This window comes from Poromitra crassiceps (genome assembly GCF_964638095.1).
Source record: "Poromitra crassiceps genome assembly, chromosome: 17".
Lineage (NCBI taxonomy): Eukaryota > Metazoa > Chordata > Actinopteri > Beryciformes > Melamphaidae > Poromitra > Poromitra crassiceps.
Genome location: NC_139635.1, coordinates 35,045,928 through 35,073,848, shown reverse-complemented (window position 1 = coordinate 35,073,848; position 27,921 = coordinate 35,045,928). Strand labels below are relative to the sequence as shown.

Below are 27,921 nucleotides of genomic sequence, written 5' to 3'. Positions count from 1 at the left end.
TATTGCTTTGACCTTTTATTAGTAACTTTACAGACATTTAATAGACTCCTATATTGCACATAAAAAGGTATCACACGGAATGAACAGTTCCACCCAGACCAAGACTGAAAAAAACATACATTAAGGTTAATTAAATACAACAGAGCTGACATGAACAGGACATACTGACAGCATTGAGCTTTGTTCAGGCACCTCGGACCTCATCTTTGGAACAGCAGTCTAAAATGGAATTACAATTCTTCCATCAGAGTCATATTAAAGAGAAAAGGCAAACCTAAGAAATAGGTGTCTTCTTGGAACGGTCTAAACGGCTTTCAATCCTTGGGATCCATAGTCCTGCTGGTTTTCACTCTAATCAATGATCTAATCAGGAACTATTTTCCACCTGGAATACCAGGGATACCAGGTAATTAACTGCTTATTAGAGAGATAACCAGCAGGGAAAACTACTGGCCAATCTTATATCATAGTTCCGACATAGTTTCTGATAGAAAACACTAATAGACCTTTTTCACAGTCGCCATTTTGATGTTGTCACAGCAGGGGTAAACACAGGTGTAACTAATAACATTAACAATGGTTCCATTGCATTTAGGTGTTCCAGGGCCATTCCAATGAGCCAGCATGCAAAATACTAGGGCCCTGTCACTGGAACACCTAAATGGAATAGAACCATCATTAACGTTAATTACACCTGTTTACCCTGTTTTGACACATCAAAATGGCTGCTGTGAAAAAGGTCTATCCTAACTTGTTGATTTGAAGACTTTGGGTTGAAGTCTGACTGTCGTCTTCTGCCGTATCACTCTAAAAATCATTCATAATTCACAACAACAAATATCAGAACATGTTAGGTGACAAGGGTCTAAAAACACAAAATGTGTCTATACATTAGGACCATACAATATTACAGTACAATTGCCAAATTCTTTTACCATACATTCACAGACCTGTGCAGGAAGTTGAACCCTGTTATACAGTAGTGGCTGAGACTGGTGAAATCTCTCGCTTTTAAATCACCCCTAAAACACACCATACATAGGCTTTTACCGTATTTGTTTTCACATCATTTTTGTTACCATTCTGTAGCCCTGATTTTGCCATTTTATTGGCTTTTTTGTGTAAAAAGAAAAAGAAAAAAGGTACCTAGTTGTACAGCAGCAGCTTTCAAAATAAATGTTATTATATTATTACTGTTAATTTGTTTAAAGACTCGATACCATCAAGCTTTTCAATCAGACAAATGTAAAAACCAGTACAGCTTTTACACGTCCCATACGTCAGATCCATAACCTCCACAGGAGAGGAAATGGGGGATCGGTTTGCATAGCAGCTCTGAAACCTACAAAACCAAGAGCTGCAAATAGAATAACTCTAACCTGCATCATATTTCTAAGGCAGTATAAATAATGAAGGCACCGCTCCCTAACAGTATGCACAACCTCTAACGTTACACCTGCTCAGTAAAAATGTTTCAATATGAACTAATAAGCAGCACATAAAGCTACACCAGAAGTAATAGTTTACAACCTTTTGCATCTATTTATTTGATTAACCTGAAGTTAATGCTACCAAAATATTTGGCTAAATTTTTGTATCTTGTTTTAGGAAAAGACAACATGGCAGTCTCATGTATTGGCACATTTTGCCAAAAAGAAACGGATCCGAGCAAAAAAAACCACAGTTTCTCCCAGTAGTATAAATTCTGACCAAATATTAAGTTTCTTAAAAGGGAATACTCATGTATCGACACTTTTGGAAGTCTGTTCAATTGATCATAAATCAAGCCCCTCTTAGGACATTATTAAAGTTTTTCCCCCCACTCAGAATTTCACCACAACTTCTTGTTAGCATTTCTTAGCAATGCAGAAGCATGCTGGGATAAAGTCACTTACAAAGTTACAACTTTTTGAATGTCCTGAGAGGGAAAATTGACAAGGAATCTTGTCTTTCAGACCTTGATAATGAAGTATGGTTTCAGGACTTTGCCAACTTGGAAGCTTTGGTCAAACGTATTCCCTGTTCTCATAATCCTTTTTGATGGCTTTTTTAATGCGGTCAATCTCATCTTCATCTGAACTGTCAGGCTTCTCCTCTTGCTCCTTCTTGGCACTGTCCTCGGTAGCCGTGTTGTCCTCGGTGTTTTCGGAGGAGTCGGTGGACTGAAGCTCCTCTCGTATCCCGTTGAGCTCCACCAGGCCCTCGTGCAGCTGGTTGGCCACCTCTCGGATTTTGGCAGCGAACTCAGACTTGGCCCCTTTCTTCAGTTCTTTGGAGTCTTTGGCCACAAAGTAGATGTCCATTCCTACAAAGAGTCCGGTGAGCACGCCGGTGGCCATGCTGGCGATCTGAACCGCTCTGGCCGCTGTGCTGCCTGCCACGTTGGCAATCTGCACCACACGCATGATCTCGTTAGCGTTGATGAGGATGGCCTTGCCTACCATGGCGCCGTCCTCGTAAATGTTGTTGAGCGCTGGGAAGTCCCGGTTGTAGGCATGCTTCTTCATCTTCATCAGGTCGAATTTGCGCAGGTTCTCGATTCCCTGCTTGATGAAGAGCATGCATTTGTTGAGGTCGGCGATCTTCTCCTGGTAGTCCTCCACGATCTTCTCCACCTTCTTGCGGTCCATGGAGTTGTTGACCTGGTTGGAGATGCCGGCGCCGGCCGAGGTGAGGCCCCCCGCCGTGGCCACGCCCAGCCCCACCGCCGTGACGATCAAGGAGGTTCCCATGGTGAAAGGGGCTAGAATCAGGCCAGTGATGGTGGCCACACCCCCGATGGCACTGGTGGAGCCGCCGGTGATTTGGGCGATCTTTGTGTTCTTGTTGAACTTGTCCAGGCCGTCGGCGATGCCGTTCAGGTCGATGACGTGCTGCCACAGGCTCTCGGCTCGCTCCGAGAACAGCTTGTTGAAGACGCGGATGCCCTTCTGCACCTTGTCCGCCGTCACAGCAAACGCCCTGGGAAGAACACATTCACAGGTGGAATTACTCAAGAGATCATGTAGAGCAGATTTACTCAAGAGACACAAAGTCACACCACACACCACTAGCACAACATCTTAAGAAAGCCTGGAGATGTTCTTCAAATGTTATATGTTAATATGGTTCACACCAACCGGGAGTCATCACTTACTTCAGTGATTCCCAACCAAGGGTACTAGGGGTACTTGAGCAGCTTGCAAGGGGGTACGTGGAAAGATTGGGGATTACAATTTATTTCCAAAATGATCAAAACAAAAAAACAAATCCAAGTAATTTCATAAGCCCATTGATAAATGCCATGTGTGTGCCATAACTACTCCTCTCCTCCCTCCCCGACAGGTGTCACTGGTCAAGTCAAATAAACTTTTATAGCGCCAAATCATAACAAAAGTTGTCTCGAGACACTTTCCAAATAGAGCAGGTATAAGAGCAAGCTCTTTATTGTTGTCTGTTACACTTCTCTGTGAAGAGGTCAGGTTCACGCATGTCAAAACTGTGCACAAACACAAACCAACTAGCTTGCAAACATGGTCTAAATGGCTCAAACGTCCAGTCGCTTTCACTCCGGATTGCAAAAGGAAAAAAAGGAGGCCAAAGCCCAAACACCTGCACTTTATCAATATATTTGTATGGATTTACTTGTATGTCCCCATATGAGTTTAACAAATTCAGTTTAGAGTAAGTGAGGGGGTACTATTGTCATGGCAAAACAGCTCAAGGGGTACATCCGACCAAACCAATGACTTACTTGGCCTCTTCTTTCTCTGTCATGTCTTCATCTTGAGGCGTGTCCTCCCATGCTGAGGAAGTAAAAGCATGAATACATTATTTTTTTGCTTTCTTCTCGTCCGTTACATAATAAATATAAAGATGAGCACTATGCAAGGCCTGGCAGGAAGGAAAGGCTGTGACTAATATCCTCGTTCTATCCTGTTGTCGTCTCCAAACCAGCTCCACTCCAAAGCACAAACCCGCCACGCACAGATATTGAGGAATATTTGTGTGTTTGTGTAGTACAACTTACGTTCCACCGTATTCCACCACTCCATAAGCCCCTCCAAATCCTAAAAGAGATCATTAATTTGTATTCAGATTTTCAACTTTACAGTTACTGTCCAGTCTATAATGAAGTATCAAAGATGATATATTAGAGTCTAAATAGAATATTTTGCTTTAGAAACCAACCCTGTCTTCTTCTTCTTCAGGGTCCCCTCGGTCAATACGGAATTCCTCCAACTGGTCAAACAAGGACTTATTTCCACCTTCATTCTGAAAGGGCAGAAATTATGAAGCTTTAAAATGGTATATGACACTTTTTTTCCCACGTACAAAGACAAAATAGTTATAATGTTAAAACACTCTGTAGCTGATGTCTGTGTGTGTCCGAGAGACAGAGGCAGAGAGAGAGAGAGAGAGAGAGATAGAGAAACATGAACAAAAGCAAGAAACTGAATTCCGTATGACACATTTAAACACGTGAATCTTTAGTTTCACTTTTCATAAACATCCAGATGACGAGGAGGAAGCTGCGGTAATAGTGTTTTCTGACTCTACGGGATTTTGATGGCCGTTTTTGCAGAAGTGGTCGGGCCAAAAATCTCCATGCGCACGTTGAAAAAGGAAGCCGAGAAAAACAAGTTTGGGCCCATAGCAATAGCAACCTAATCTCATCTCATCCTTCTCTCGAAGGGACGCGCACAGACACACGGGGGGGTGAGACGGGGGGTGAGGCTGGGGGTGGGATTTGTTAGCCTGGGTAAACCCATCCCCCACGTGACCTGCTCTCAGACCTGCTCTCAGTCGCTAGTGACTGAGAGAGCAGGTCACGTGGGGGCTGGGTTTACCTAGGCTAGGGATTTGTGTTGATAAAAACAAACATCTTGGCTGTAATTGTCTCTGCTGGGAGTCAAGCGCGCAGACCCTGGAGACAAACTCAGCAAATGACCGCAGAGGAGGAGTTGTTATCAGGGAGGGGGGGGAGTCAGGTGATGTGATAGTCCTTTTGTAATCCTGGACCACTATGAGCCAGACTAACACCTCAGCACATTGACGCACAGGGTTTACTACATAATAATGGGGGAAGATAACCAAGTAGTCCAAAACCGTGTGTGTGTGTGTGTGTGTGTGTGTGTGTGTGACTGATTTGTGAAAGAAAGACAGAAACAAAGAAAGAGTGAGAAGTGGTCATGTTTGTGCTTCCACTGAGGAGCAACATCACATATCTCCTATGCCGTAAGGTTACCATGAGACCCTTTACCTCTGCTGCAGCTCCATCCTGTACAGGCTTCTGTGCAGCTTTAGTCTGAAACGTGACACGCGCGCACGCACACAACGCACACAACACAACACACACAACACACACACAACACACACACGCACACAACGCACACAACACACACACACACACACACAACAGTAGTATCAGTATCATTTTTGCTTTTTGGTCGGTTCCCACACAGGAGGCACGCTGGTCACTTTCATATACAGACATACTGTCTTCCCTGTCCATCTGTCTCACATGCAGATTTCGCTGATTCAGACAGAGTTTTAGTTTGACAAACATTTCTCTCACTCAAGGAGGAAACAATCTTAAAATGGTTGAGGTAAAAGTCAGTGGGCAGGGCAAAAGAAGCATGTTTTTTTTTATGCACAAATGAGCTAACTGGCAAAGTTGAAGGGCAAATTCATTCATTATCTGGCAGGGAAGGTCAGCTATGCTAACTAGATGTAGCTAACCTAGCTAGCGTGTACTGTATGTATGACTAGATTGCATTGTTTTTCCAGTTAGTAATAAAATCCCTAGGCTTCATGATATTAGCCCGCGGTGGTTCTTTGGCTCCGCCTACTGAGGATTAACTCAACGAGTGAGATGATTTCTGCCTCAGAGAAATACTTGTGGAACTACAACTCCAGTCTCTCCAGTTCTCTTCCCGACGCCATCAAGAATGACTTGCAGAAACACACTGCTTGCTTAAGAGCACTAATCCATTGTTGTGGAAAAAACAGGAGATTATTTTTGATAATGAGGATGTGAAGGTGGAGTGTTCATCTGACCAGAGTTCTCTCCAATGGTGTGAACTGATGTTGGCAAGGAGCTAAAAGTAAAACCAAACTAGTGATATTCTTTAAGGCAAAAAGTATAGTCCATAGGTGTGGTGTGTAACATGACATTCTGAGGAAAACAGGCAAGCAGACGCTGTCCACATGTAAACACGTGTGTGCCAGTCACGTGTGGGAATGTTACCTTAACCCGGTCCCGAGGCATGAAGGGATTGTTTTTCTTCGGTTTCTTCACTTTGGTCTAAAAGAATCATCAGAAATGCCCAGCGTTAATTCAAGGGGTACATTTGAGACTGGTGACGACTATCACGATGAATCAAAATCTGTTCGATTCACCTACAAGTGCTACAAGGGGCGAACAAGGAATCTGACTAACAGACCTCTTCAGCTTTGCCTTTGTCCCCCTCCTCCTCCTTAGATGCAGACTCGTCTTCTTTCAGCCCCTCATCATCAGAGGCAGCCTGGAGTAAACAACAACAAACAACACATGAACTACAACAAGGTCTCATAGCAAGGATGAAATACAAGATCATTACTTAGGGATCGATGTTACCAACTTACTTTCTCACCGCTTTGAATTTGTATCTGATTTATTTATTTATACAAGTAAAAAAGATAATGAGACCGGAATCAATAGAGTACAAAATGATCCCATAGGACCCCAACATCCAATTAAATTAGAGGGCCCTCCTGCCCTATATACTGTATGTGTATATATATATATATATATATATATATATATATACAGTATATACACACACACAATATATATATATATATATATACATGTATATATATATACACACACACACACACACACACACACACACACACACACACACACACACACACACAATATATATATATATATATATATATATATATATATATATATATATATATATATATATATATATATTACAGTGTGTAGGTGTAATGTAGGTAAAAGCCTTCAGTATTTACTCAACAGATCATGACAGAGAGAGACTGCAGAGTCAGGGAAAACGCTGGCTGTCATGTACCTTGGCTGCTGCACGTGCCATGAATGGATTATGGCGCTTGGGTTTTTTCACCTTGGTCTGGAAATGACAGAGTGACATCATGGAAGGTGACAATCAATGATTGGATATAGTGATTTCATTAGAGCTGATGGTTGCTGTAGGAAATACAGTGCCCTGAATATCACAGTGTCCTCCTGTCCATCACATGAAGCCATGCAGCTGTGCAGAGTGCACACTAGTGTTCAGTGTTAGAGGCAATCATGTAAGAATACATGGCGAATACAAGGCGTCATGTTAATGTGTATTGTAGAACTGGTTGTGACTAGTTTGAAGTGTGCATATTACATTACATATTTACATTACATTATTACATACAATATTAAGGGTGAACAAAGCAACTATAAATACTGAAGTGTACAAAGCAACTGACATTGCTACCCTTTGTCAGAGAAGAGCCTGCAGCCCACTTGAGTGTGTGTGCTTATCTCTCCGGACATGTCTGAAGAAAGAATCCACAGAAGATTCTTGAATTGACCCTTTGCTCATTAATTTTGACCCACAAGAATGAGACTCATTTTGCCCTGACACTATTTCTCTCTTTTTCATGGGGGGCCACATGAGAAACCCAGATTGTTGCCGGGGGCCGAACAAATATTGTCATGCCGTAACCTATGGATGGGCAACTTTGATGATAGAGAGGACCACAAAAAAAATTCCTCGCTACCAGATTTTGCTGAGGGCTGAACGGCGCGGCGCCAGCGTGAAAAATTTGGGGCATTTGAAGCCAGGTTTAGAGGAATAACTCATTTTAAATTAACAGTTGTGATGTCATTATTCAGTCTTAACCACCAATATTTGATCCTTTTCCTCACTCACTCCTATGTCACCACCTGCTCTCCCTTCAGGGCTTGAAATGAACTTTTTTCACCACCTGCCAATATGGCTGCTAGATTTTAAAGTTACCAGCCAATTAGAATTTCCACTAGCCAAAATGTTTTTCTTGAAATAAACCAAAATATGAGTGGGTTAATTTAAGCATAAGTATCAGTAAGTGGCCCGGGATTCTCAAAGCCTGTGTTGAGGGTCACACAAGAACAAAAATGCACTCTTGAAGCTAAATAAATCCAAAACCAACAAGTTAATTATTTAAATTTCTACTTCAATGTAGAACAGTCATTTCTTACACATGAGATTACTTTTAGCCTTTTAGTCATAAATATTATTGAAAGATATTCCATATTCCAGACTGAAATGCTATAACAGAAGAGTATTGCCCAGAATGACATGAACATTTGGACACTTATTCAGCGGGTATATTGCAAGTGCACTGTAAAAACAAAAAAACAAAAACAAAATTGCAATTCCATCGCGGGCCACACAGGGGGCGCCCGCGGGCCGTATGTTGCCCATGTATGCCCTTGTGCAACGATCAGGAGGACACATACCCTTAAGCCCAATTTATGCTTTGTCTGCCGACACTTTTGAAACGGTCGCCGACAGAAATGAGCGCAAGTCTGATTGGCTATATAGTGTAGACGGCACGCGCTTGACTTCCTTGTTTTGGTTTTCGCTCGATTGAAATGAATGAACGTGTCCCCGCTATTTTTATCAGCCTGTCCTTGATGTATGACTTTGTGAAAATCACAAAGAACATCGTGACCAATTTCCCAGAGAGAGAGGAGGTGAGTTGTGTGGTTGTGTGTCGTTTATATGCGGCTGCAGCCAAGTACGTTACATCTTGCCTCCGAGGTGGTTTCACTGTGCATTCCATTCCCTCTCTTCTCTTGGCTGTCTGCACTAGGTTAATAGCGTTCGGGTGTCACGTGACCGTTGAACTGAGGCGAACATTCACTGAAGTACCATGAGCGACACTTTCTTTTTCGTCTGCGACCATGTGCTGAGCGACACTTTCTAATTATAAATGAAGCTTTAATCTGGCTTTTGTGGCCACCCGCAGACACGGCCTATTGTGCCTGGCCCTGTATGGACGCCCGACCAAGCCGGAGGTAACACGGGGGCTTGAACCTGCGACCCTCATGTTGGTAGGCACTGGCAGGGAATCTTCCTCTGCACTACCAGGACACCCCCCCCCCCCCCCACACACACACACACTATTTCTATCTGCATGAAAGAGCAGTCGATCTGCTGAGGGATGCTGCCACAACAGTCCTAATCATCTTTGGGGTGGGGGGGGGGGGGGGGACTGCATGTACAGTATATATATGATACTGTATGTAGGTACCGGTATATATATTTTTCTACGTTCATATATGTTACAGGCTTCTATATTTCTGTTTACTGTATATTAAAGTTGCAGATTGATCTCATTGTGGACTTTAGCGTCGAGTCTTTATGCTTGAACATTTACAGTGTCCATGTCAGCTCCCGTGTGATTAGTGGATCAAATCGTGCCACGATCAAAGTGATATGCTCACTGTCAGGATGTGATTATGTACTGGAGCTAAGCTGGATCATTTGCATGGCTCTGCGGTGAGGAAACTGTTAAGAGGGAAGCAGGAACTGGAAACACTGGTAAGATAGCTGTTGCAAATCATTCTTACCGTCTGTTTCACCTACGTGAAACAGCAGATGGGGCGGAGTTTAGCCCAAATTACTTCACGTCAATCACAGTATCTGAATCGTCCAGAGAAACTAATACCAAATTGTCTTTCAAACTCCCCCCCCCCAAAGTTCAGATACTTTCAAATAACTTTATAGCACAAACCCCACCCATGTGCTGATATCCCCCATGGACACCTGTTGTTGACTCTGGACTGGGAAAGATCGAGGTCGTCTCCATAGCAACCTGCTGTGTTATCAGCCTAGAGGAACCTCAGACATACACTCACACACACACATGGACATTCTCCAAGGACTCATGGACATACACCACGCACACACCCCCCCCCCCCCCACCTTCATACATCCCCCCTCGCTTTTGAATCTGATGGCGCTGTACTATGGCGACTTGGTTCTGCTCTCCTCACTCTGAGAGCGAACCCAGAAGAATTTCGCTCGTGATACTTGTACCATGAAGTGACAATAAAGTTTATCCTATCCTATCCTATATGCAGATAACCTAAAAAGCTACATACCATCATGAAGGAGGTTAAAACTAACCAAAAATTATTTGCAAATACTGTTTAATCCATAGCAATTGAAATATGGACTTACTGTTTTGCTCTCTGTAGCGTTGACATCCTCTCCCTCTCTGGCCTCAGTGAGGAGGGATTCGCTTTCTTTCAGACGGTCATTATCTGACTGACTCTGGAACAAATAAAACAAATCAAAATGAATGAAAATGCTGAAGAACCAGTGTACTGCATGCCCTGAAGAAGGTCTACTTGACCCAAAGCTTGGTTCAAGAAAGAAACATGCATGGATCTAAATTCCTTTACGAGCAGTGAAAAATGCTCCACTGCTCGCGTTGCGTCTGATGGCTGCGTCCAAGCGGAAAAATGTCAGAGGTTCAACCCTCGATGGCTGACGCACGCACGCATTCTCCCGCATCAAAATAACGTTTAATTGACTGTTTTCTGGTCAATCCGTTCAAAAGTCAACGCGCTCTGTGGAGCAGGGAGAACGTCACGTTAGCGCAATGCTAATGGAAACGCAACGCTGGTAGTGGAGCTCTAACGAAAGATAGTAGTCAAGTGTGCAGTGATCTGACTATGCAATGCATAAAATTGGATCATTTCTAGTAGGTTAGATGTTGATTATATTAAATGTGTATGCATGTCAGATTTACAATGTGTCTGTGTGCCTTGAAAGTGCATTCTACATGAATGCATTGGAATGTGTATGTGTGTGTGGCGTGTGTGTGTGTGTGTGTGGGCACTGTGTGTAAACACGCAAGCTAGAATGTGACTGATACAGGTTTGTAAAGGCAGATAACGGTATTTTTGTATTGAAGCTGGCAAATGCCAATAGTTTGTGCTGAGATTGAATAGTTCTCAATTAAATCATTTTCCGTATTCGGCGTTTCCCTCGGAATGTTCTTGTTGTCAGGGTGGAGAAGCCTCTGAAACAGCAGTCAGACCATCATGGAACACTAAACTCTCCACTGGAACCCAGAGGAATTCATTGATTTGGGGGTTAGCAGCTCTTTAGCACTGAAGGGGTCTGTGCGACCTTGTGACCCACCACACCTACTCAATGGCAGGGAAAATCTGACAGACTAGTACCTTTAAATCACTTAAAAATTGTGAAGAAAATGGAGTCGGTTCTCAGTCTCTATCCGCTTCGCTCAACTAGAGACTGAGATCTTTCTCCCAGCTTTCACTGTTGAAACTGGGTGGAAACGTATAAATGAATGAAACGAGCAAAGTCACAACAGCGTTTAGTAGGCTACTCGCTTTGATCAGCGAGTGACGACAGCCAGGTGGGAGAGATGAGAGAAGCCACACACTCCTCTCACCACGGCTGAGTGATGCGTGCTCTTTAAAGTGCAAATTCATTCAACAGTGACAGATTTTCGTTCTGAGCTGTTACAATTCGTTTCAGCTGATTTTTTTCTTCTTTTAATTCCCCCCCCCCCCGATTTTTTATCCCATTTTGATCCCCCATTAGTGCTAATCCAATTTATTTATCCTGGTTGCTACTCCACCCTCTGCCGATCTGGGGAGAGCCGAAACTGGCTCCATGCTTCCTCCGAGACATGGGCAGTTAGCCAGCCGCTTCTTTTCACCTGACAGGGGAAGCTTCACCGGTAGGACATAGCACGTGGGAGGTTCACGCTATTCCAACCAGTTCCCCTCCCTCCGAACAGGCGCCCTTAATGACCAGAGGAGGAACCACATTAGCAACCAGGATATTGCATGTTTTGGTGAAGGGGGTTCCTATATGAAGGAAACCCCCGGGAGGCACGGGGAGAACATGCAAACTCCACACAGAAAGGCCCTTTTGACGACCCCACCCGGGCGGTGGGCACTCGAGGACATGCGGACGGGCACGCATTCCATCAGCGCTCACAGCGTCCCAGGTGGGAATCATGTTGTCTGCGTTTCAATAACGATGCGTCCAAGTTTGCCGTGCCTGTTGAATGCCGAACAAATAGGCTATAGGCGTATTCCCGCTGCAAGGTCGATCTCTTAATGAGAACATTGGAACAGAGATCGACTAGAGCTATATAGAGTAGACTACTAGAGGAATAAATGCATTCGAAACATTTATTTAGATCCAGAGCAGAGAATTGTAGCCTACTGTATATTCTGTTCCTTTCTGCGCTCTCCTCTGCCTCTCTGTGCAGGAGGGGGCAGCACTGTGCAACACACATAGCCCCAGCCCCCCCCCCGTTCTACTCAGCCAAAACACTGAACATTTCCCCATGTATAGAAACAAAGACACCTCATGTCTAGAAGGGTAAGAGCGGTAAATACCCTGCACTGATTTACCGGGGAACGGTCCAGACTGCATGTTTAGAAATGGCTACTGAAAGATTACCTCCTCCGTCGGCCTGGCAGGAACCTGGGGAGTTTCTGCCGATTTCCCCTTCCTCTCGCTGGGCATCATGTTCTTGTTTTCCTGCAAAGGACAAAATGAAGAGTCTTGCTTCAAAAGGAGATATTATCCAGCATCTGAGGAAGTGACGTCCTATCTTACAAAATGCATAATAAAGGCAAATTCAGTTCAGTTATCTTTATAGCCAACTTATCACAAGCATGTCTCAAAGGGCTTTACATAGCATCATCACAACCATATACTAGATCCTATATCTACACACAACATAGCCTAGATACATCATATACATACGACCCATTTTACTAGATTACATTATGATAGCATAAACTGTGGGAGGAAACCCGGAAAGCGGAAACCGGAAAGGACCGAGGTGGAGATTCGAACCCACAACCTCCTTGCTGTGAGGCAACAGCGCTAACCACTGAGCGGTTGTGTAAACACAGCATGGAATTAGGCAACCTACATACTTGCTACATTGGATCCTTTATACTTCATAGAGATTTGAAACTACAATCAAACACTAGTATGGACCGCAGTAATATACAGATAACCTACTTTTTCTTTTACGAAAAGTGTAAACTGTACCTGAACAGCCTCAGTTCCTCTTTGTTTTAGTCGGTCTTGTGCAACCGTCCCGTTCAGTTCCTGTGGAGAGAGTGCAGGCTTAGCAAGGCAGAGTCAGAGACAGAGGAGGGGTCAGAGGAGTCTCATGTGAAGCACATGGCCCCTGAGCACAGCTGTGCCCCGCTATATGCCAACCTCTTGTGTTGGTCTGCGCGGAACTGGCGGCGTTTCACTTCTTTCCTTCCCCTCTCGCTGGATCATATTGCTTTTGACCTGGCAAGGACACACACACGCGCGCACACGCATACACAAACACACACACACAGAGTCACACACTGCTTGCGCTAGACAGGGTTTTTTAAACAACCAATCAGCATTTAAAGGGACGAGGAGGATGTGGTGGAGTGATGGAAGAGGAGGTGCGAGAACAGAGAGCGTATTTCTGACGATCAGGTGTGTGTGTGTGTGTGTGTGTGTGTGTGTGTGTGTGTGTGTGTGTGTGTGTGTGTGAGATCACTGGTGACGCAAAAGTGATGCAAAAAATAGACTGACCGGTTTTGGCTTCCCGTCCCCTTGTTTCACGTTCTCCTTCAGCGCCTCCGTCGTCTCCTCTGGATCCTTCTGAATGGGAACAAAGGACACTAAATGTTAGCCATCATACTCTATTAACCACAGTCAAGGTTAAGTAACACACCGTTAATCCTAGTTCAACTGAAGCAAAAATAATAATTAACCATATCTGCCAACACTCACGATTTTCACGGGCGTCTCACTATTTTTAACCCTTTCTCCCGCTGTGCTCCCCATTGGTCATTTCTCCCATTCTTCTCCGCATTGCATAGTGATCCAAATCAAATGGGTGTTTGTTTCTCGGTAGGTAGCACACATGACGATAGTTTGACTGTCTTTCAGAGGCTGTAGCGGGCTTAGCTTTAACGCCAGAGTGAAGTTTCTGGTATCATATGAAACTGGATGACCTAAAAGGCATCCACTGGAACCCCAGAAAATCTCGCTTTTTCACAGCCTAATGTTGGCAGGTATGGATTCATATACAACACACCAACATCACCACTACTATCAAATCAATGCTCCAGTAATGACTCAAAACCACCTCAATCATCATCTTCCTCCTCTTCATCTCACCAACACCTCCACCACCCCCCACCCCCACATTCAACAACATCATTACTTTATTTGCAGTGCGAAATGGATTCAGTTTGGACATGGCTCCAATCAGCACATTCTGAGAGGGAGGGACACAGCATGGTTAGATTTAAAGGGCCACAATAGACCCTTTTCACGGGTGCCATTTTGTGTCGAAAAGGCAGGGTAAAAACAATAACACAGTAATGAGGGTTTATTGGAAGTTGGAAACCATTAGTGTTTTGCTTGCACCCGTGTTTACGCTGCCTTTTCGACACAAAATGGCCCCCGTGAAAAGGGTCTATAACATTTGTGACACGGCCTGGTGAAAGGAGTAACAAATCAAGATAAAAGGTTTTAAAAATTAAAAAAAACTTGTTTTTTTCATATTACGCAAGTTTAGATGTTGATTTGATTTGTATTTGGATCTATTTTAGCCCCATTGGTTAATGTTCCAAGACTCCACATTAAAACATTACAGCGTACAATGTCCTTCAGTTTTTCTAAAATGGCTTGTTAGCATTGTTGACCTTTCCCATTGAAGCCAAGGGGCGCAGATGCTAAGATTGCCAACAGGTCATTTTAGGGAAACTGACCATGCATTCAAATTGGAAGCAACACGACAAGTCACTGCAAGTCTATTCATGTCCTATAGAGCTGAGCGAGCAGGCAAACTTGGCTGATGTGTGACCGCTGATTGGTCAACAAGCCTGTTGCAGAGAAGTGTTGGCGACAGCCAAATGTTTTGTGGACAATGGAATCAGATTTCTGCACTTCTTCATTTCCCTACAGATGTCATTTTGTTTCATGACAAATAGTTCTCCCTGGAAAGTGCAAAATGGGGACAGAAGTTGATTACAGCCATTCAAAGCTTCCCAGTTTATTTGAAAGACTACAGCAATAAAAAAGTGATAGCATGGGCGTCCGGGTAGATTCCCTGTCCACTAACACGAGGGTTGCAGGGTCGAGCCCCTGTGTTACCTCCGGCTTGGTCGGGCATCCATGCAGCCACAATTGGCCGTGTCTGTGGGTGGGAAGCTGGGTTAAGGGTATGTCTCCAGGTCGCTGCACTAGTGCCTCCTCTGGTAGAGGAGGCCTGTTCGGGGGGGGGAGGGGAACTGGCGGGAATAGCGTGCTCCTCCCACAGAGCCTAGAGATCATGCCCAAAAAAACAAGCCCGACCCCATTCTGTCTGGGCCGGGCCGCTGCATTTATGGGCGTGAGCCTGGTCCGAACCCGAAATCTTCTTATTAAGTTGGCTGTTTATCTAAACTATAACCCTGTTGTCTTTTCAGTCTTATGAATACATAAGGTTTTAAGGTTACAATGTTATAACATTCTGATTATCACACCAAGTATTAGCCCAATTATTTAAATGTCGGACCACGAGCCCGGCCCGGCCCGAGGAATAGAAGGGATATTTAGGCCGTTCTCGGGTTCGGGCAGAGAATCTAACCTCTACTCCCACATGCTACATCCTGCCGGTGAAACTGCTCACTGTCAGGTGAAAAGAAGTGGCTGGCACCTGTACATGTATCAGAGGAGGCATGTGCTAGTCTACAACTCTCCCCAGATCGGCAGAGGGGGTGGAGCAATACCTGGGACAGCAGCGGAATGCGGGGAGCGGGGGTCCGAAAACACTTGATCAAAAACAACAAAAGAAAAAAAAATACTAGAGGAATAAAAAATATGTTGTTGCTTTCATCTTTGGGGTCAATGTAAACTCCTTGCCCCACCTTACCTGGCCATTTTGAGGTGTTTATGTTTATTTTCATTTAGTGCTCAGTAAACTTTCCCTGGATAAATAACATTTAAATAATATGTAGAAGCTCTTCCTCCATGTGAGTCTATGAGTGTGGTGAGTAAAAATAAGCAATTCAATTTAAAATGTCAAGTCATGCTTTTAACCACACAGTGAAACAGGAACAGCGTAGGCTATATCAGACAGGCACCTGTTTGTGGGCTGATGGCTTCTCACTGCTGGCAGGTGGATCCTCATCATCTGACTCGGTTTGCTTCTCATACTGTGTGGAGAAGAGCGATTTAATCAGTGCTGCTTACTGATCACGCAGTACCAAATGATCACAAACCAAACGCAATCCAAAACTCTCCTTACTTTGTTTGCAGAGCGAAATGGATTCAGTTTTGTCATCGCCCCGGCCAATTTATTCTGATATCGAATCAAATGGAAAGAGGAAAACACCAAACATGATCATATACAGAACAGAAGTTAAACTGTTGAGTGGAATAAAGGAAGTTGGAAAAAAAACTTTACAAACCTGTTTGTTGCTAGGAAGGTTCCCTTTGTTGTCCAACGTCTCTTCATTAGCAGAGTCGGAGCTCTTCTCCTGCTGATCAATCAAACGGTTATTGTGAAATAGTAGTACCACAGTAGTAATAGCAATAATTGAAGTAGTAGAACAGTGAATGACCATTTACAATGTATAATAATGACCATCATGTATAATCATTTTGTTTGAGGCCTTTCTGCTTTACATAGTTCAAGGGTTCGCAAACTTTTCAGCCCCCGACCCCCAAAATAATGGTGCCAGAGGCTCGCGACTCCCCACTATCCCCGGAGGTGGTCGAAGTATACGAACATTTGTGCGCCCTTGAGAATTTCGTAAACAAATCAAACAAAACTTAACAATTATGGTTCAAATGTTCTCTTTTTTAACACATTCACTGCCAGCCGTTTTTTTTTTTACTGTAGGTAGCTTCTGCCAAGCCGTTTTTTGAGGATTCTGGCTCATTTTACAAGAGCCGAGGATAATTTTCTGCTTGGACTTTGTGAACACGAAGTTCACAAAAGTACTAATAGAATGTGTGCTTTCTCTGTCTAAAAGAGTTAGTTTGTAGAGTTAGTAGTTACCGGTATGTAGATATTAGCCGTTGAGTACAGCATGGTTTCAGCGTCTGAGACAGGAAGCTGAGATAATCGCAGTTTTGTGAAATTCAATCAAACAGGCAGAACAGTCACTTTAACCATTTATTTTTGGCATCAGTGAGAGATCAGACATCTGAACAATATAGTTCTGAACACCCTCTCCTTCAAACTCCTCCCTCCGTGGGCGTGTCTGGTGGCGTTTGTCACAAGCCAGTTTCTCCTGCCTGTCTGAGCAGTGAGCAGCCTCCCTCTCTGGCGGCCCCTCGTCGGCGAGTGTGGCGAGTGTGGACTGTGGTTGGGGCTCAATCGTTTCTTGGATTTTCGGTTGAGAGCTTTGATGAAGCTTTGTGCGATTCTAGGCTTTATGCTGCCCACCCAGTCTATTTTTGGAACCCCCCACCGTTGTGCGCCCGTGTGCAGCAGCGTGAAAGCGTTTTCGCCTACAGTATGAGAATGAGGCTCGTTCGTTTCTGGGTTTTCGGAATGCGTGCGATTCTGGCCTTTCTGCGGGTGTTTCAAAGTGTGTTTCACCCATAATCTATTATGCAAATTTGCAATCCCCCACGCCAGCACCCAGGCACCGCTCTCCGCTCTCGGTGTGCTGCTGCTGGCGCGGCCGCTCTCGGGCGAGTCTGGTGACTGATGACTGTAAAATCGCCAAGCCATTTCCTTGAGAATGGCTTCCTCCCGCGGCTGTTTTTGGTTGGCTTTCTCTCTGTCGGGAGAGCACTGTCGCCACTTAGTTGGTCGGTAAAATAGATTATACACATTCAATACTTCCAATATTTTTATAGGAGACGTGGGGGGCATTGATCCACGTAGCACCGTCAAAAAAATATATATATATTTTTTTGACGTCTCAACTCGTCATTGGCAGTGAACGGTTGGATTGTGTTTGACGAGTCAACTCGTCATTGGCAGTGAACGTGTTAATAATTTTTAAATTGTATTTCACATTCTTTATGGCCAATTTCACACATTCTGGAAATCAGCTCGCGACCCACCCAGTGGTGTCCCACGACACCCCCTTCCCCCGGGGCGTGCCCCCGACCTCCACTTTGGGGAACCACTGAATAATTCATGAGGTTATGACAAAGGTCCTGGGCAGATTAACTGTCGATGGTTTCTCTTACCTGTTTGTCAGTGAAGAATGTGCTCTGCGAAACCCCACTCAAACCATTCTGCAATAGAGACAGTGACAGTGTTACCTCCTGTCGCTGCTGCTGCAACAACTCAGTCAAATCCTAACCTTGCAGACCAAAACATTTAAAAACAAATGATCCTTTCTTTGGTAATGAGCCTATGTTTTTGATGTTACTTACTGGCCAGGAAGTGGAAACTGACATTTGCGCCATCAGGTTCAAATGCAGTCAAAAGTTTGTGAGAGGAAAATAAGAGTAAAAAAAGGAGGCCAAGTTGCTCTGGCATTCCCACCTGCTTGGCTTTGGTCTTCTCTGTGGAAGAGATCTTTTCATTGGAGTCTGCTGACTCTTCAGTCTTCTCCTTATCCTGATGTAACACACAGCATCGTATCAATCTCAAGGCACGACAGAGGACCAATACTGGCTCATTTGTATGTAGGATGCAGGATTCACTGGGATGACAAACTTACCTGAGCTGAAGAGTGGAACGGATTCTTCAGGATCTTCGCCATCACTCCACCCTGACAGGATTTTAAAGCACCGGGAATGAATCTGACATCTGAACTACCTTTCTTTAGACTAAATTCAGTACAGTTCATGTGAACACAATACCCAAGATCAGGGGCTGAAACAAACAAACAAACAAACAGTGGGCCTCATCTCTCACCTTTGGCGTCTTCTCTGATAGACTGTCACTGCTGGCAGAGAGTTCCCTGTCTGCAGACAAGTCATCCTGATACAGAGGGATACAGAATACATACAGAATGTCATTCCAGAATTTGTAACAGTCAGGCCCAGGGCAAATATGCCCATGAAAGTTCATAAAATGCCTGTGAAATTAAAATGAGGGGGTAAAAAAAGCCCCAATAAAGGAGTACCTTTTATTGCAATCACACTATTCATCTATATTTTTTGGATGAGCTGACAAAAAAATATATATAAAAAAAAATATATATATTTCCCCCCCCAATAATTGAGGAGTAGCCGTGGGGCGTTACATTCCCTGCCTACCAACACGAGGGTCGCAGGCTCGAACCCCCATGTTACCTCCGGCTTGGTAGGGCGCCGTCCATACAGGCACAATTGGCTGTGCCTGTGGGTGGGAAGCTGGATTGAGGGGTCGCTGCACTAGCGCCTCCTCTGGTCGGTCGGGGCGGAAAGGAACTGGTGGGAATAGCGTGATCCTCCCACGTGCTATGTCCTGCCGGTGAAGCTCCCCGCTGTCAGGTGAAAAGAAACGGCCGGCAACTGTGCATGTGTCGGAGGAAGCGCGGTGCTAGTCTCCGGCTCTCCCCAGATCGGCAGCGGGGGTGGAGCAGCGACCGGGGCAGCAGGGGGAAATTGGCCAAGTACAATTGTGGAGAAAAATGGGGGGGGGGGAATCATAAAAAATAAAAAATTGAGGAGTAGCCATAGGAGACAGATAGGAAAAAGGCACGATTAGTTTGCAAATATTTTACTTCATAGTTCATAAAATTGCCTCCAGAAAGGATGAAAATTATCCAAACAAATCAGACCAAAGGGCATTTTTTTTTACCCTGGTTCTATGTCATGGTTTTAGGTAATAAAATGCTCCTCAAAATGGATGCAGAATTTTTTGGAGCTGAAACCCTTCAATCAAGACGATCGATCATCTTACCTGAGACTTGGCACTTGAGAGCTTAGGTTTCCTGAATACCCCACTGAATATTCCTGCTTTCTCCTGGGAAAACAACATGGAGCCAACACTTTAGTTTGACGTTATACTTTCAGTTAAGAATCTCAGTAGGTTGGTTTTAATAACCCTCACCTTAGTGCTGCTATTCTCAGAAAGATTGTCATTGCTGCCTGAGAGCTCACCAGGTACAGACAAATCATCCTGAAACAAACAAGAGAGAATGCACTCTAGAAATTATAAATATGAATCATCCTCTAATAACATTGGTAGACGAATGGGCTACAGCAGTGGTCCTCAAACTTTCTCACATCAAGGACCCCTAAAATGACACAAATAGAGAGCCGCAGAAGCTTATTCAAACGCGAACCAGTGTTCAGCAGGATAATCTTCACACATGAGGACCACTTTTATGAGTTTTTACGCTTTTACGTGCCGTTAAAAGGGCGGCTAGCTAGCAAACGGCTTGTGTTGCCCAGAGACCTTATTTGAAGCATCGCGCCAAAAACCCATTCAAAAATCCCATAGGCAGAAACAGTGAAGAACCATGAAGTCCGGGACTTCCGCGTTCCGACTACAAAAATACGTCATCCCTGCGGCTCTCTATTAGACCAGTTGATAAGATTTTGTCCCAGGGTCCCCCATCTGATACGATTTGTTTTTAGATGTTTTATTATAGAAAATGTATGAAACCCATGACCACAACAATCGTTATACATTCTGTCATTGTGTTAATTATGGATGGTATTAGATAGTAGTGAAAATAGGGGTGCTCCGATCCGGCTAAGCCACGATCCGATCCGATTCCGATTCCTGGGGTCACGATCCGATTCCAGAATCGATTCTCGATTCCAACGATTCTCGATTCCAGAATCGAGAATCGATTCTCAATTATGTAGTTTTATATTGCAATAACACACAAAGGTAAATATAAGACAAAAAATGACAAATGTATTAATGCTGAACTTCAAATTCAACTTCTGTATTACAGTCAGGGCCTAAATTCATTTTGCAAACTAGGGGGGAATTCCCCCCTTATGTTCTTCAGATAAGATGGATTTATAGGCTGGGGGGGATCTGTAGACTTTTGGGGGAATACATTAACCAGAGTTCTTAAGTGCAAGAGGTGGTGGCACCGTGGCAGTACAGTACACAAATGACATGAACATTTGGACACTTATTCAACCGGTATCTTGCATGTTGCGTTGTAAACACTGCACTGTAAACTGTAAACTGTAAACTTTTTTTTACGATTTTAAGAATCGATTCTTGGGAGTTTGGAATCGATCCAGGAATCGTGGCATTAAGAATCGCGATCCTTTCAGAATCGATTTTTTGGAGCACCCCTAAGTGAAAATAAATAATTTTCCTTTTTACTGTGGAGTGTGGAGACCCTGGATGCAGATTTGTTTTTCGCTGAAACCCTTCAATCAAGACGATCGATCATCTTACCTGAGACTTGGCACTTGAGAGCTTAGGTTTCCTGAATACCCCACTGAATATTCCTGCTTTCTCCTGGGAAAACAACATGGAGCCGACACTTAAGACACGTAGTTTGACGTTATACTTTCAGTTAAGAATCTCAGTAGGTTGGTTTTAATAACCCTCACCTTAGTGCTGCTATTCTCAGAAAGATTGTCATTGCTGCCTGAGAGCTCACCAGGTACAGACAAATCATCCTGAAACAAACAAGAGAGAATGCACTCTAGAAATTATAAATATTAATCATCATCTAATAACATTGGTAGTCTCAAAATTTCTCACATCAAGGACCCCTAAAATGACACAAATAGAGAGCTGCAAGAATGAGTCCGGAAAACATCGATGCTAACACTCCCGGTTCTTCACTGTTTTCGTCTATGGGATTTTTGAATGGGTTTTTGGCGCGATGCTTCAAATGAGGTCTGTGGTTAACACAAGCTAATTCAAACGCGAACCAGTGTTCAGCAGGATAATCTTCACACATGAGGACCACTTTTATGAGTTTTTACGCTTTTACATGCCGTTAAAAGGGCGGCTAGCTAGCAAACGGCTAAATGAGACTACACTGTTGAGTCGACGGGGATATTATACGTCAATAATGTCATCACTTCAAAGGACGAACACGGAAATTCTCTTTCCCTCACCTGGTTCAGCCCATTCAGCCCGGGGTAATCAGTGCACAGCAGCGCACACATCAACAACACTCCAGGTTGAGTGGTGACGTGACGTGGAAGCCTATGCGACACTGTGTGTAGTTCTGGTTAGCTTAGCACAAGCTTTTTACTTCTAGGGCTCGCATTTACTCTTCTAAACTCATGAAAGTGGTCCTCATGTGTGAAGATTATCCCGCTGAACACTGGTTCGCGTTTGATTAAGCTTGCATTGCCCAGAGACCTTATTTGAAGCATCGCGCCAAAAACCCATTCAAAAATCCCAGAGGCAGATCCGGGACTTCCGCGTTCTGACTAGAAAAATACGTCATCCCTGCAGCTCTCTATTAGACCAGTTGATAAGATTTTGTCCCAGGGTCCCCCATCTGATACGATCCCCCCCCCCCCCCCCGATTTTTTTATCCCATTTTTATCCCCCTTAGTGCTAATTTACTTTTATTTATCCTGGTTGCTACTCCACCCTCTGCCGATCTGGGGAGAGCCGAAACTGGCTCCATGCTTCCTCCGAGACATGGGCAGTTAGCCAGCCGCTTCTTTTCACCTGACAGGGGAAGCTTCACTGGTAGGACATAGCACGTGGGAGGTTCACGCTATTCCAACCAGTTCCCCTCCCTCCGAACGGGCGCCCTTAACGACCAGAGGAGGAACCACATTAGCAACCAGGATATTGCATGTTTTGGTGAAGGGGGTTCCTATATGAAGGAAACCCCCAGGAGGCACGGGGAGAACATGCAAACTCCACACAGAAAGGCCCTTTTGACGACCCCAGTCGTGCCGTGGGCACTCGAGGACATGCGGACGGGCACGCATTCCTTCAGCGTTCACAGCGGCCCAGGTGAGAATCGAACCCAGGACCTTCGAGCTGTGAGGCGACAGCGCTTACCACTGCACCACCGTACCCCCCCCCCGATTTGTTTTGAGATGTTTCATTATAGAAGATGTATGAAACCCATGACCACAACAATCGTTATACATTCTGTCATTGTGTTAACTATGGATGGTATGATGGTATTAGACAGTAGTGAAAATAAATAATTTCCCTTTTTGCTGTGCAGTGTGGAAACCCTGGAAGCCCCTCAAGGACCCCTGGGGGTCCCCGGACCCCGCTTTAAGAACCACTGTACACTTTGAAAATACCAAATGCCAAAACTCTCACCTGAGACTGGGTCCTAGCTGAGGGCTTTGGGGATTTTTTAAACATCCCACTGAATATTCCTCCTGTCTCCTGAAAAAATAAGCAAATAAGCAAATAAATAAATAAATAAAACAAAAATTCTAATTTGAGTAATTTCCCCCACAGCGGAGGATTTTGGAAGAGCTTCCCCTCTGGTATTTTTCAAATAATGCAGCCGTCAAATGGAAAGGTGTTTAGGGATTTAGTGCTTCATACAAAAGGACAGCACTCTGACCCAATATGCTGATGCATGCAGGTCTATCCCCCCTGTATGCCCCCCACCCAAACACACACACACCCACGTCACATGCGCGCGCACACACACACAGACACACACACACACACACACACACACACACACACACACACACACACACACACACACACACACACACACACACACACAGACAGACACACACACACACACACACAAATGATTCATGGGTGACATGAAGGAAACACTTGACTTACTAATGTACTGTTAGAACCAAATAATACTTATGCACACCCCTTTTTTTTTTTTTACTAAAATGTCTATACAGTATCTCTGTTTCTATATGGGACAAAAAGAGGGAGGAAGCCTACATGAGACAACTGCTACCGACAGCTACTGATAATAATAATCTGATCATCCTAATTCATGTACAAGGATTGAAAGTAAAATTATGGTTCATAATTATTTTATTGTTATATTAAACAAAAAGTTTAACAAAATGCATTAAAAGAGTTTCTTTTGGTTGATGAGACTCACCTTAGCATTGTTCTCTGACAGACTGTCATTACTGGCTACGAGCTCACTGTCCACTAACAAATTGTCCTGAAAACACACAAATTATAATTCAGCGTCTTTATGGAACAACTGAACATAACATAACATAACATAAGATAACACAACACAACACAACACTTACAGACTTTTACACTCTTATCCAGAGTAACTAACTCATTTCTCAGGTGAAGTACCACAGTGTGCAGATGAGAATATATATAATAGAAGATCATGTTTCACCTGTGAAGGCCTCCGCTGTCCTGGTTTGGGTGATCGTCTCAGGATCCCACCCAGCACACCTGTTCTCTCCTGAATACGGAAGTGGAAAGAAAGACAGCTTTAGTTTCAATGACTTTAAAAAAAAAACTGTTACGTATAACAGGACACAGAGCAAGAAACAGGGTTCCCACACATGATTTTTCTCTCTCTCAAATTCACAAACCTTAAAGGATTTCAAGGACCCATGGGAGCCCTAAAGAAAATAAACTCACCTTAGATGATTTGTTGTTGTCAGGTAAGCTGTCACTACTGACAGACAGTTCAGTGTTTTGTACAGAGAGGGTCGCCTGTAAAAAACACACATATTAAAATCAATATTTTAGAATCGTATTTGTTTTCTGCAATTATATATATATATAGATATATATATATATCTATATCTATATATATATATATACACATACACAGTACCGTATATATTTTATTTACCAAATTGTCTGTCATTTTTGTTGTCAAGAGTGGCATATATTGTGCTTCTGGTGAAATAACATTATCAATGTAATGCGCAAACCGGATAATCAAAATAAGGTGAATGTATGAATACAAAGAAAGAAAGAAAGATACAAATAATTATTTAAATTACTAATAATTGTTACTAACATTCTTGTTCGTGAAATAGAGAGGTGACAAAAAAAACAAGCGCAAATTCCCAATAGCTTCGACCACATAATGTGAATTTCGGAAATGCAGGATGGCAGGTAGCCTGGTAAACCAGCCGAGCACGTGAACTCACATTATTTAAATGCAGAATGAAACAATGTGAGTTCACGTGATTGGCTGGTTCACCAGGCTAGATGGCAGCGGCAGCCCACCCTACTCTGCATCTGTGACTCTGTATTTTGAAATTTCCCCCCCCCCCCTTTAGCCAATTGGCATGGGCACAAACAGGGGCACAAACACACACACAAGCACAAACACAACCTCCATGCCAAACTTCAGCCTTAGAGTGAAAACTGTGGCGGGTGGTGAACTTTTTGTGGACTGACCAACCAAGCAACAGAGTGACGTATGGGCCTTTTTCACAGGAGCCAATTTGTCTCTAAAAGGCAGGAAGTAACATAGGTGCTAGCAAAACATTAAGGAGGCTTTCCAACTTCCAATCCATATAGGTGTCCCAGTGTTGTGGCCCTAGTTACTGTTTTGGTTGCACCTGTGTTACTTCCTGCCTTTGAGACACAAAATGGCTGCTGTGAAAAAAGCGAATAGAGTTGCTGGTGTTGCAGTTTTGTGTGTGTGTGTGTGTGTGTGTGTGTGTGTGTGTGTGTTTGCTGTGCTAGCACTGGAGAGCAAACAGTATTAATTATTATAAGATCACAAGAGTTACATATTCAAAAATAAACAGATAATATGAAAGTTAAATACACACCTGAGTAGACGTTCCTTCTTTGGCAGGTTTGGCGCTCTTCTTCAGGATTCCTTTAAACACGCCTCCTTTCTCCTGAAACGTTAAATAGGTCAGTCCAGGTTCAGATCTGCTGAACCAGATCAAACCAGATCTGTCACCGATTTATAATACAATACATTTCTCCAATCCATGTTCATCAGGGAAGAGATCAGGGGAACACACACACACACACACACACACACACACACACACACACAGACACGCACACACACACACACACACACACACACACACACACACACACACACACACACACACACACACATACCTTAGCGTTGTTGTTTTCACTCAGACTGTCATTGCTCTGTGAAAGCTCACTGTTTGCTGGCGAATAATGATTGTCCTGTAAAAAGAAAATAAATCTATGTTAGTAGATGTACAGTCAAATTGTGTATATCCATTGCTATATTTGAAATTTAATTTAATTAAAACCTCTATTTTAGAAAATAATGGTTGCTCCGAACTTAAACAAAAATACAATAATACACCCCTTTAAATGCTATTTTGTAATCTTTTAAGATGTCATGGTGTGCAGAAGCTTTTCTCCTTCAAGATGTCAAATACCCAAAATAATATTAGCATTAAATATTCAATATCAACTATTCATATTCAACTGTGAATTTTATCTTAAGGACAGCAAACAGCAAACATTCTATTAATGTAGGTGTTAAAAGTTTTAAATTGTAAAACTAAAAACATTTTTATTAATGTAGGTGTTAAAGTTTTAAATTGTAAAACTAAAAACATTGTATTAATGTAGGCATTAAAGTTTTAAAATGTAAAACTAAATCTGCCACATTACCTGGAATTGGAGGGACGGCTCTGAAGACTTGGAGGATCTTTTGAACATCCCACCGAATATCGCTGCTTTTTGCTGAATGAGGAGAGGAGAAAAAGTAAACCAAAAACACACTTTAGAAACCTAATATATTGCTTGCATCTGAAAAATATCAAGGACCACAACACAGGAATACATTTCCATTGTGCTTCTGGATTTGTTAGTGAATAACAGAGGTGAAATGTTGAACATTCACTACCAACTACTGTAATCTAATCAGTAATGAGAAAGCCCTATTAATCTGGTACACTGATGAACAGCTCAATTGAGACTGCCTGATCCGTAAAGGATGCAGAAAGTGATTGACCTATTACATTTCCATTTTAACTTTCCAAGTTCCAGGAAGTTTCCCAGTTCCCGACACTTAACAACGTCATCCATCCACATTGATGTAGTTTTACAAAAGGTGGGGTAAACCACCAGGGCCTACTGTTTGCCTCAGCATCATAAGGCAAACAAATGCAATAGTAAACACAAATCAGTTTCACACAAAAAAGCCTTGATTTATGCATCCTACTTTCCCTTACAACAGTGGTTCTTAGCGTGGGGTTCGGGGACCCTCAGGGGTCCCCAGAAAACTGAGAAATTGTTAAACTTCAGCATTATTTCATTTACAATCGAGAATGTAGAACGAAGAATGGCTGTGCAGTATGTACTAAAGTATGGGTCGATATGAAAAGGGTTGAGAATCACTGCCTTAAAACCATATATCCTCTTAACACATCAGTTTGATAATAGTATTGATGAATACAGATAACTTAATAGTCACAAAGATTTATAACAGGTGGGTTCAATCTGTTCCACAAATAAAAAGCTGTGTAAACTGAATGCAATTGTGTTTACTAGACTCTGGACTTGCCAATAGAAAAATGTGAATTCCAACCATACATTCAAACAGTGAAAACCCCAAAACAACAAATTAAAAACATCCCACAACTCACAGCAACGCCTCCTCCTCCTTCTTCTCCATCACAGTCCAAATCCAAATCCAGGTTATCATAGCGCTGATCCTGTCCAAAATAACATTTATCATGTCACTAAATGCCTGTTTTGATACATACACTCAAGGGCATTAGATCCATTTTCAGCAAACACGTCAACATGAAATTTCCAGGCAAAACGTTCAATGTCAACTTACCATAACGCCTGTCGTTGTTTTCCTGGCAGTAATAGCGAGAGTTAACGTTACTCTCTTGCTAAACAGAAGTTAGCAGGGATTTGTTGATACGTTACGCCACTTCTCAAGTTGAGAATCTCAACCACAGTTTCGACACTTTCCCGTAGTGATGTCGGCTCTCTTCTCTCTGATCCCGGCTGTGAAGAGAGTTCCTCCCTGGTGGAAAAATATGGTGACGCGACTAGGCCTACTTGCCTGTCTTTTCTTGACTTTCAGAAGAAGGGAGAGAG

General features: G+C 43.3%; 1 protein-coding gene across 5 annotated transcripts; it reads right to left on the bottom strand.

Annotated features, from left to right (window-relative positions):
- Positions 1-17: 17 nt before the first annotated feature.
- apol1 (apolipoprotein L, 1) lies at positions 18-27,857 on the bottom strand. Of its 5 annotated transcripts, none has more exons than XM_083653872.1 (34): positions 27,653-27,857; positions 27,456-27,524; positions 26,479-26,550; positions 25,945-26,019; positions 25,638-25,709; positions 24,484-24,558; positions 24,233-24,301; positions 23,975-24,040; positions 23,206-23,274; positions 21,507-21,575; positions 21,349-21,411; positions 20,032-20,100; positions 19,882-19,944; positions 18,910-18,975; positions 18,713-18,763; positions 18,535-18,609; positions 18,234-18,281; positions 16,493-16,564; positions 16,330-16,383; positions 16,166-16,237; positions 14,260-14,313; positions 13,623-13,691; positions 13,266-13,343; positions 13,092-13,151; positions 12,489-12,569; positions 10,221-10,313; positions 7,068-7,124; positions 6,426-6,506; positions 6,230-6,286; positions 5,243-5,287; positions 4,171-4,254; positions 4,010-4,049; positions 3,734-3,785; positions 18-2,961 (listed from the first exon to the last, which is right to left on the bottom strand). In XM_083653872.1, exons 1-34 carry the CDS (start codon positions 27,653-27,655, stop codon positions 2,007-2,009), a joined length of 3,078 nt encoding a protein of 1,025 aa, XP_083509998.1. In that variant the 5' UTR covers positions 27,656-27,857; the 3' UTR covers positions 18-2,006. The 5 variants fall into 5 exon arrangements, with proteins under 5 accessions (XP_083509998.1, XP_083509999.1, XP_083510000.1 ...); XM_083653873.1 differs by having other exon boundaries at positions 13,623-13,688; XM_083653874.1 differs by having other exon boundaries at positions 16,493-16,561.
- Between the last annotated feature and the right edge of the window lie 64 nt (positions 27,858-27,921).

What these genes read in the sequence shown, in the direction of transcription:
- apol1 (XM_083653872.1), bottom strand. An exon ending in AGAAGACCAAAGCCAAGCAG is followed by an intron (nt 18,282 to 18,534) that starts GTGGGAATGCCA and finishes TCTCTATTGCAG; the next exon opens with AATGGTTTGAGTGGGGTTTC. An exon ending in CTGAAGAAGAAGAAGACAGG is followed by an intron (nt 4,050 to 4,170) that starts GTTGGTTTCTAA and finishes GATCTCTTTTAG; the next exon opens with GATTTGGAGGGGCTTATGGA.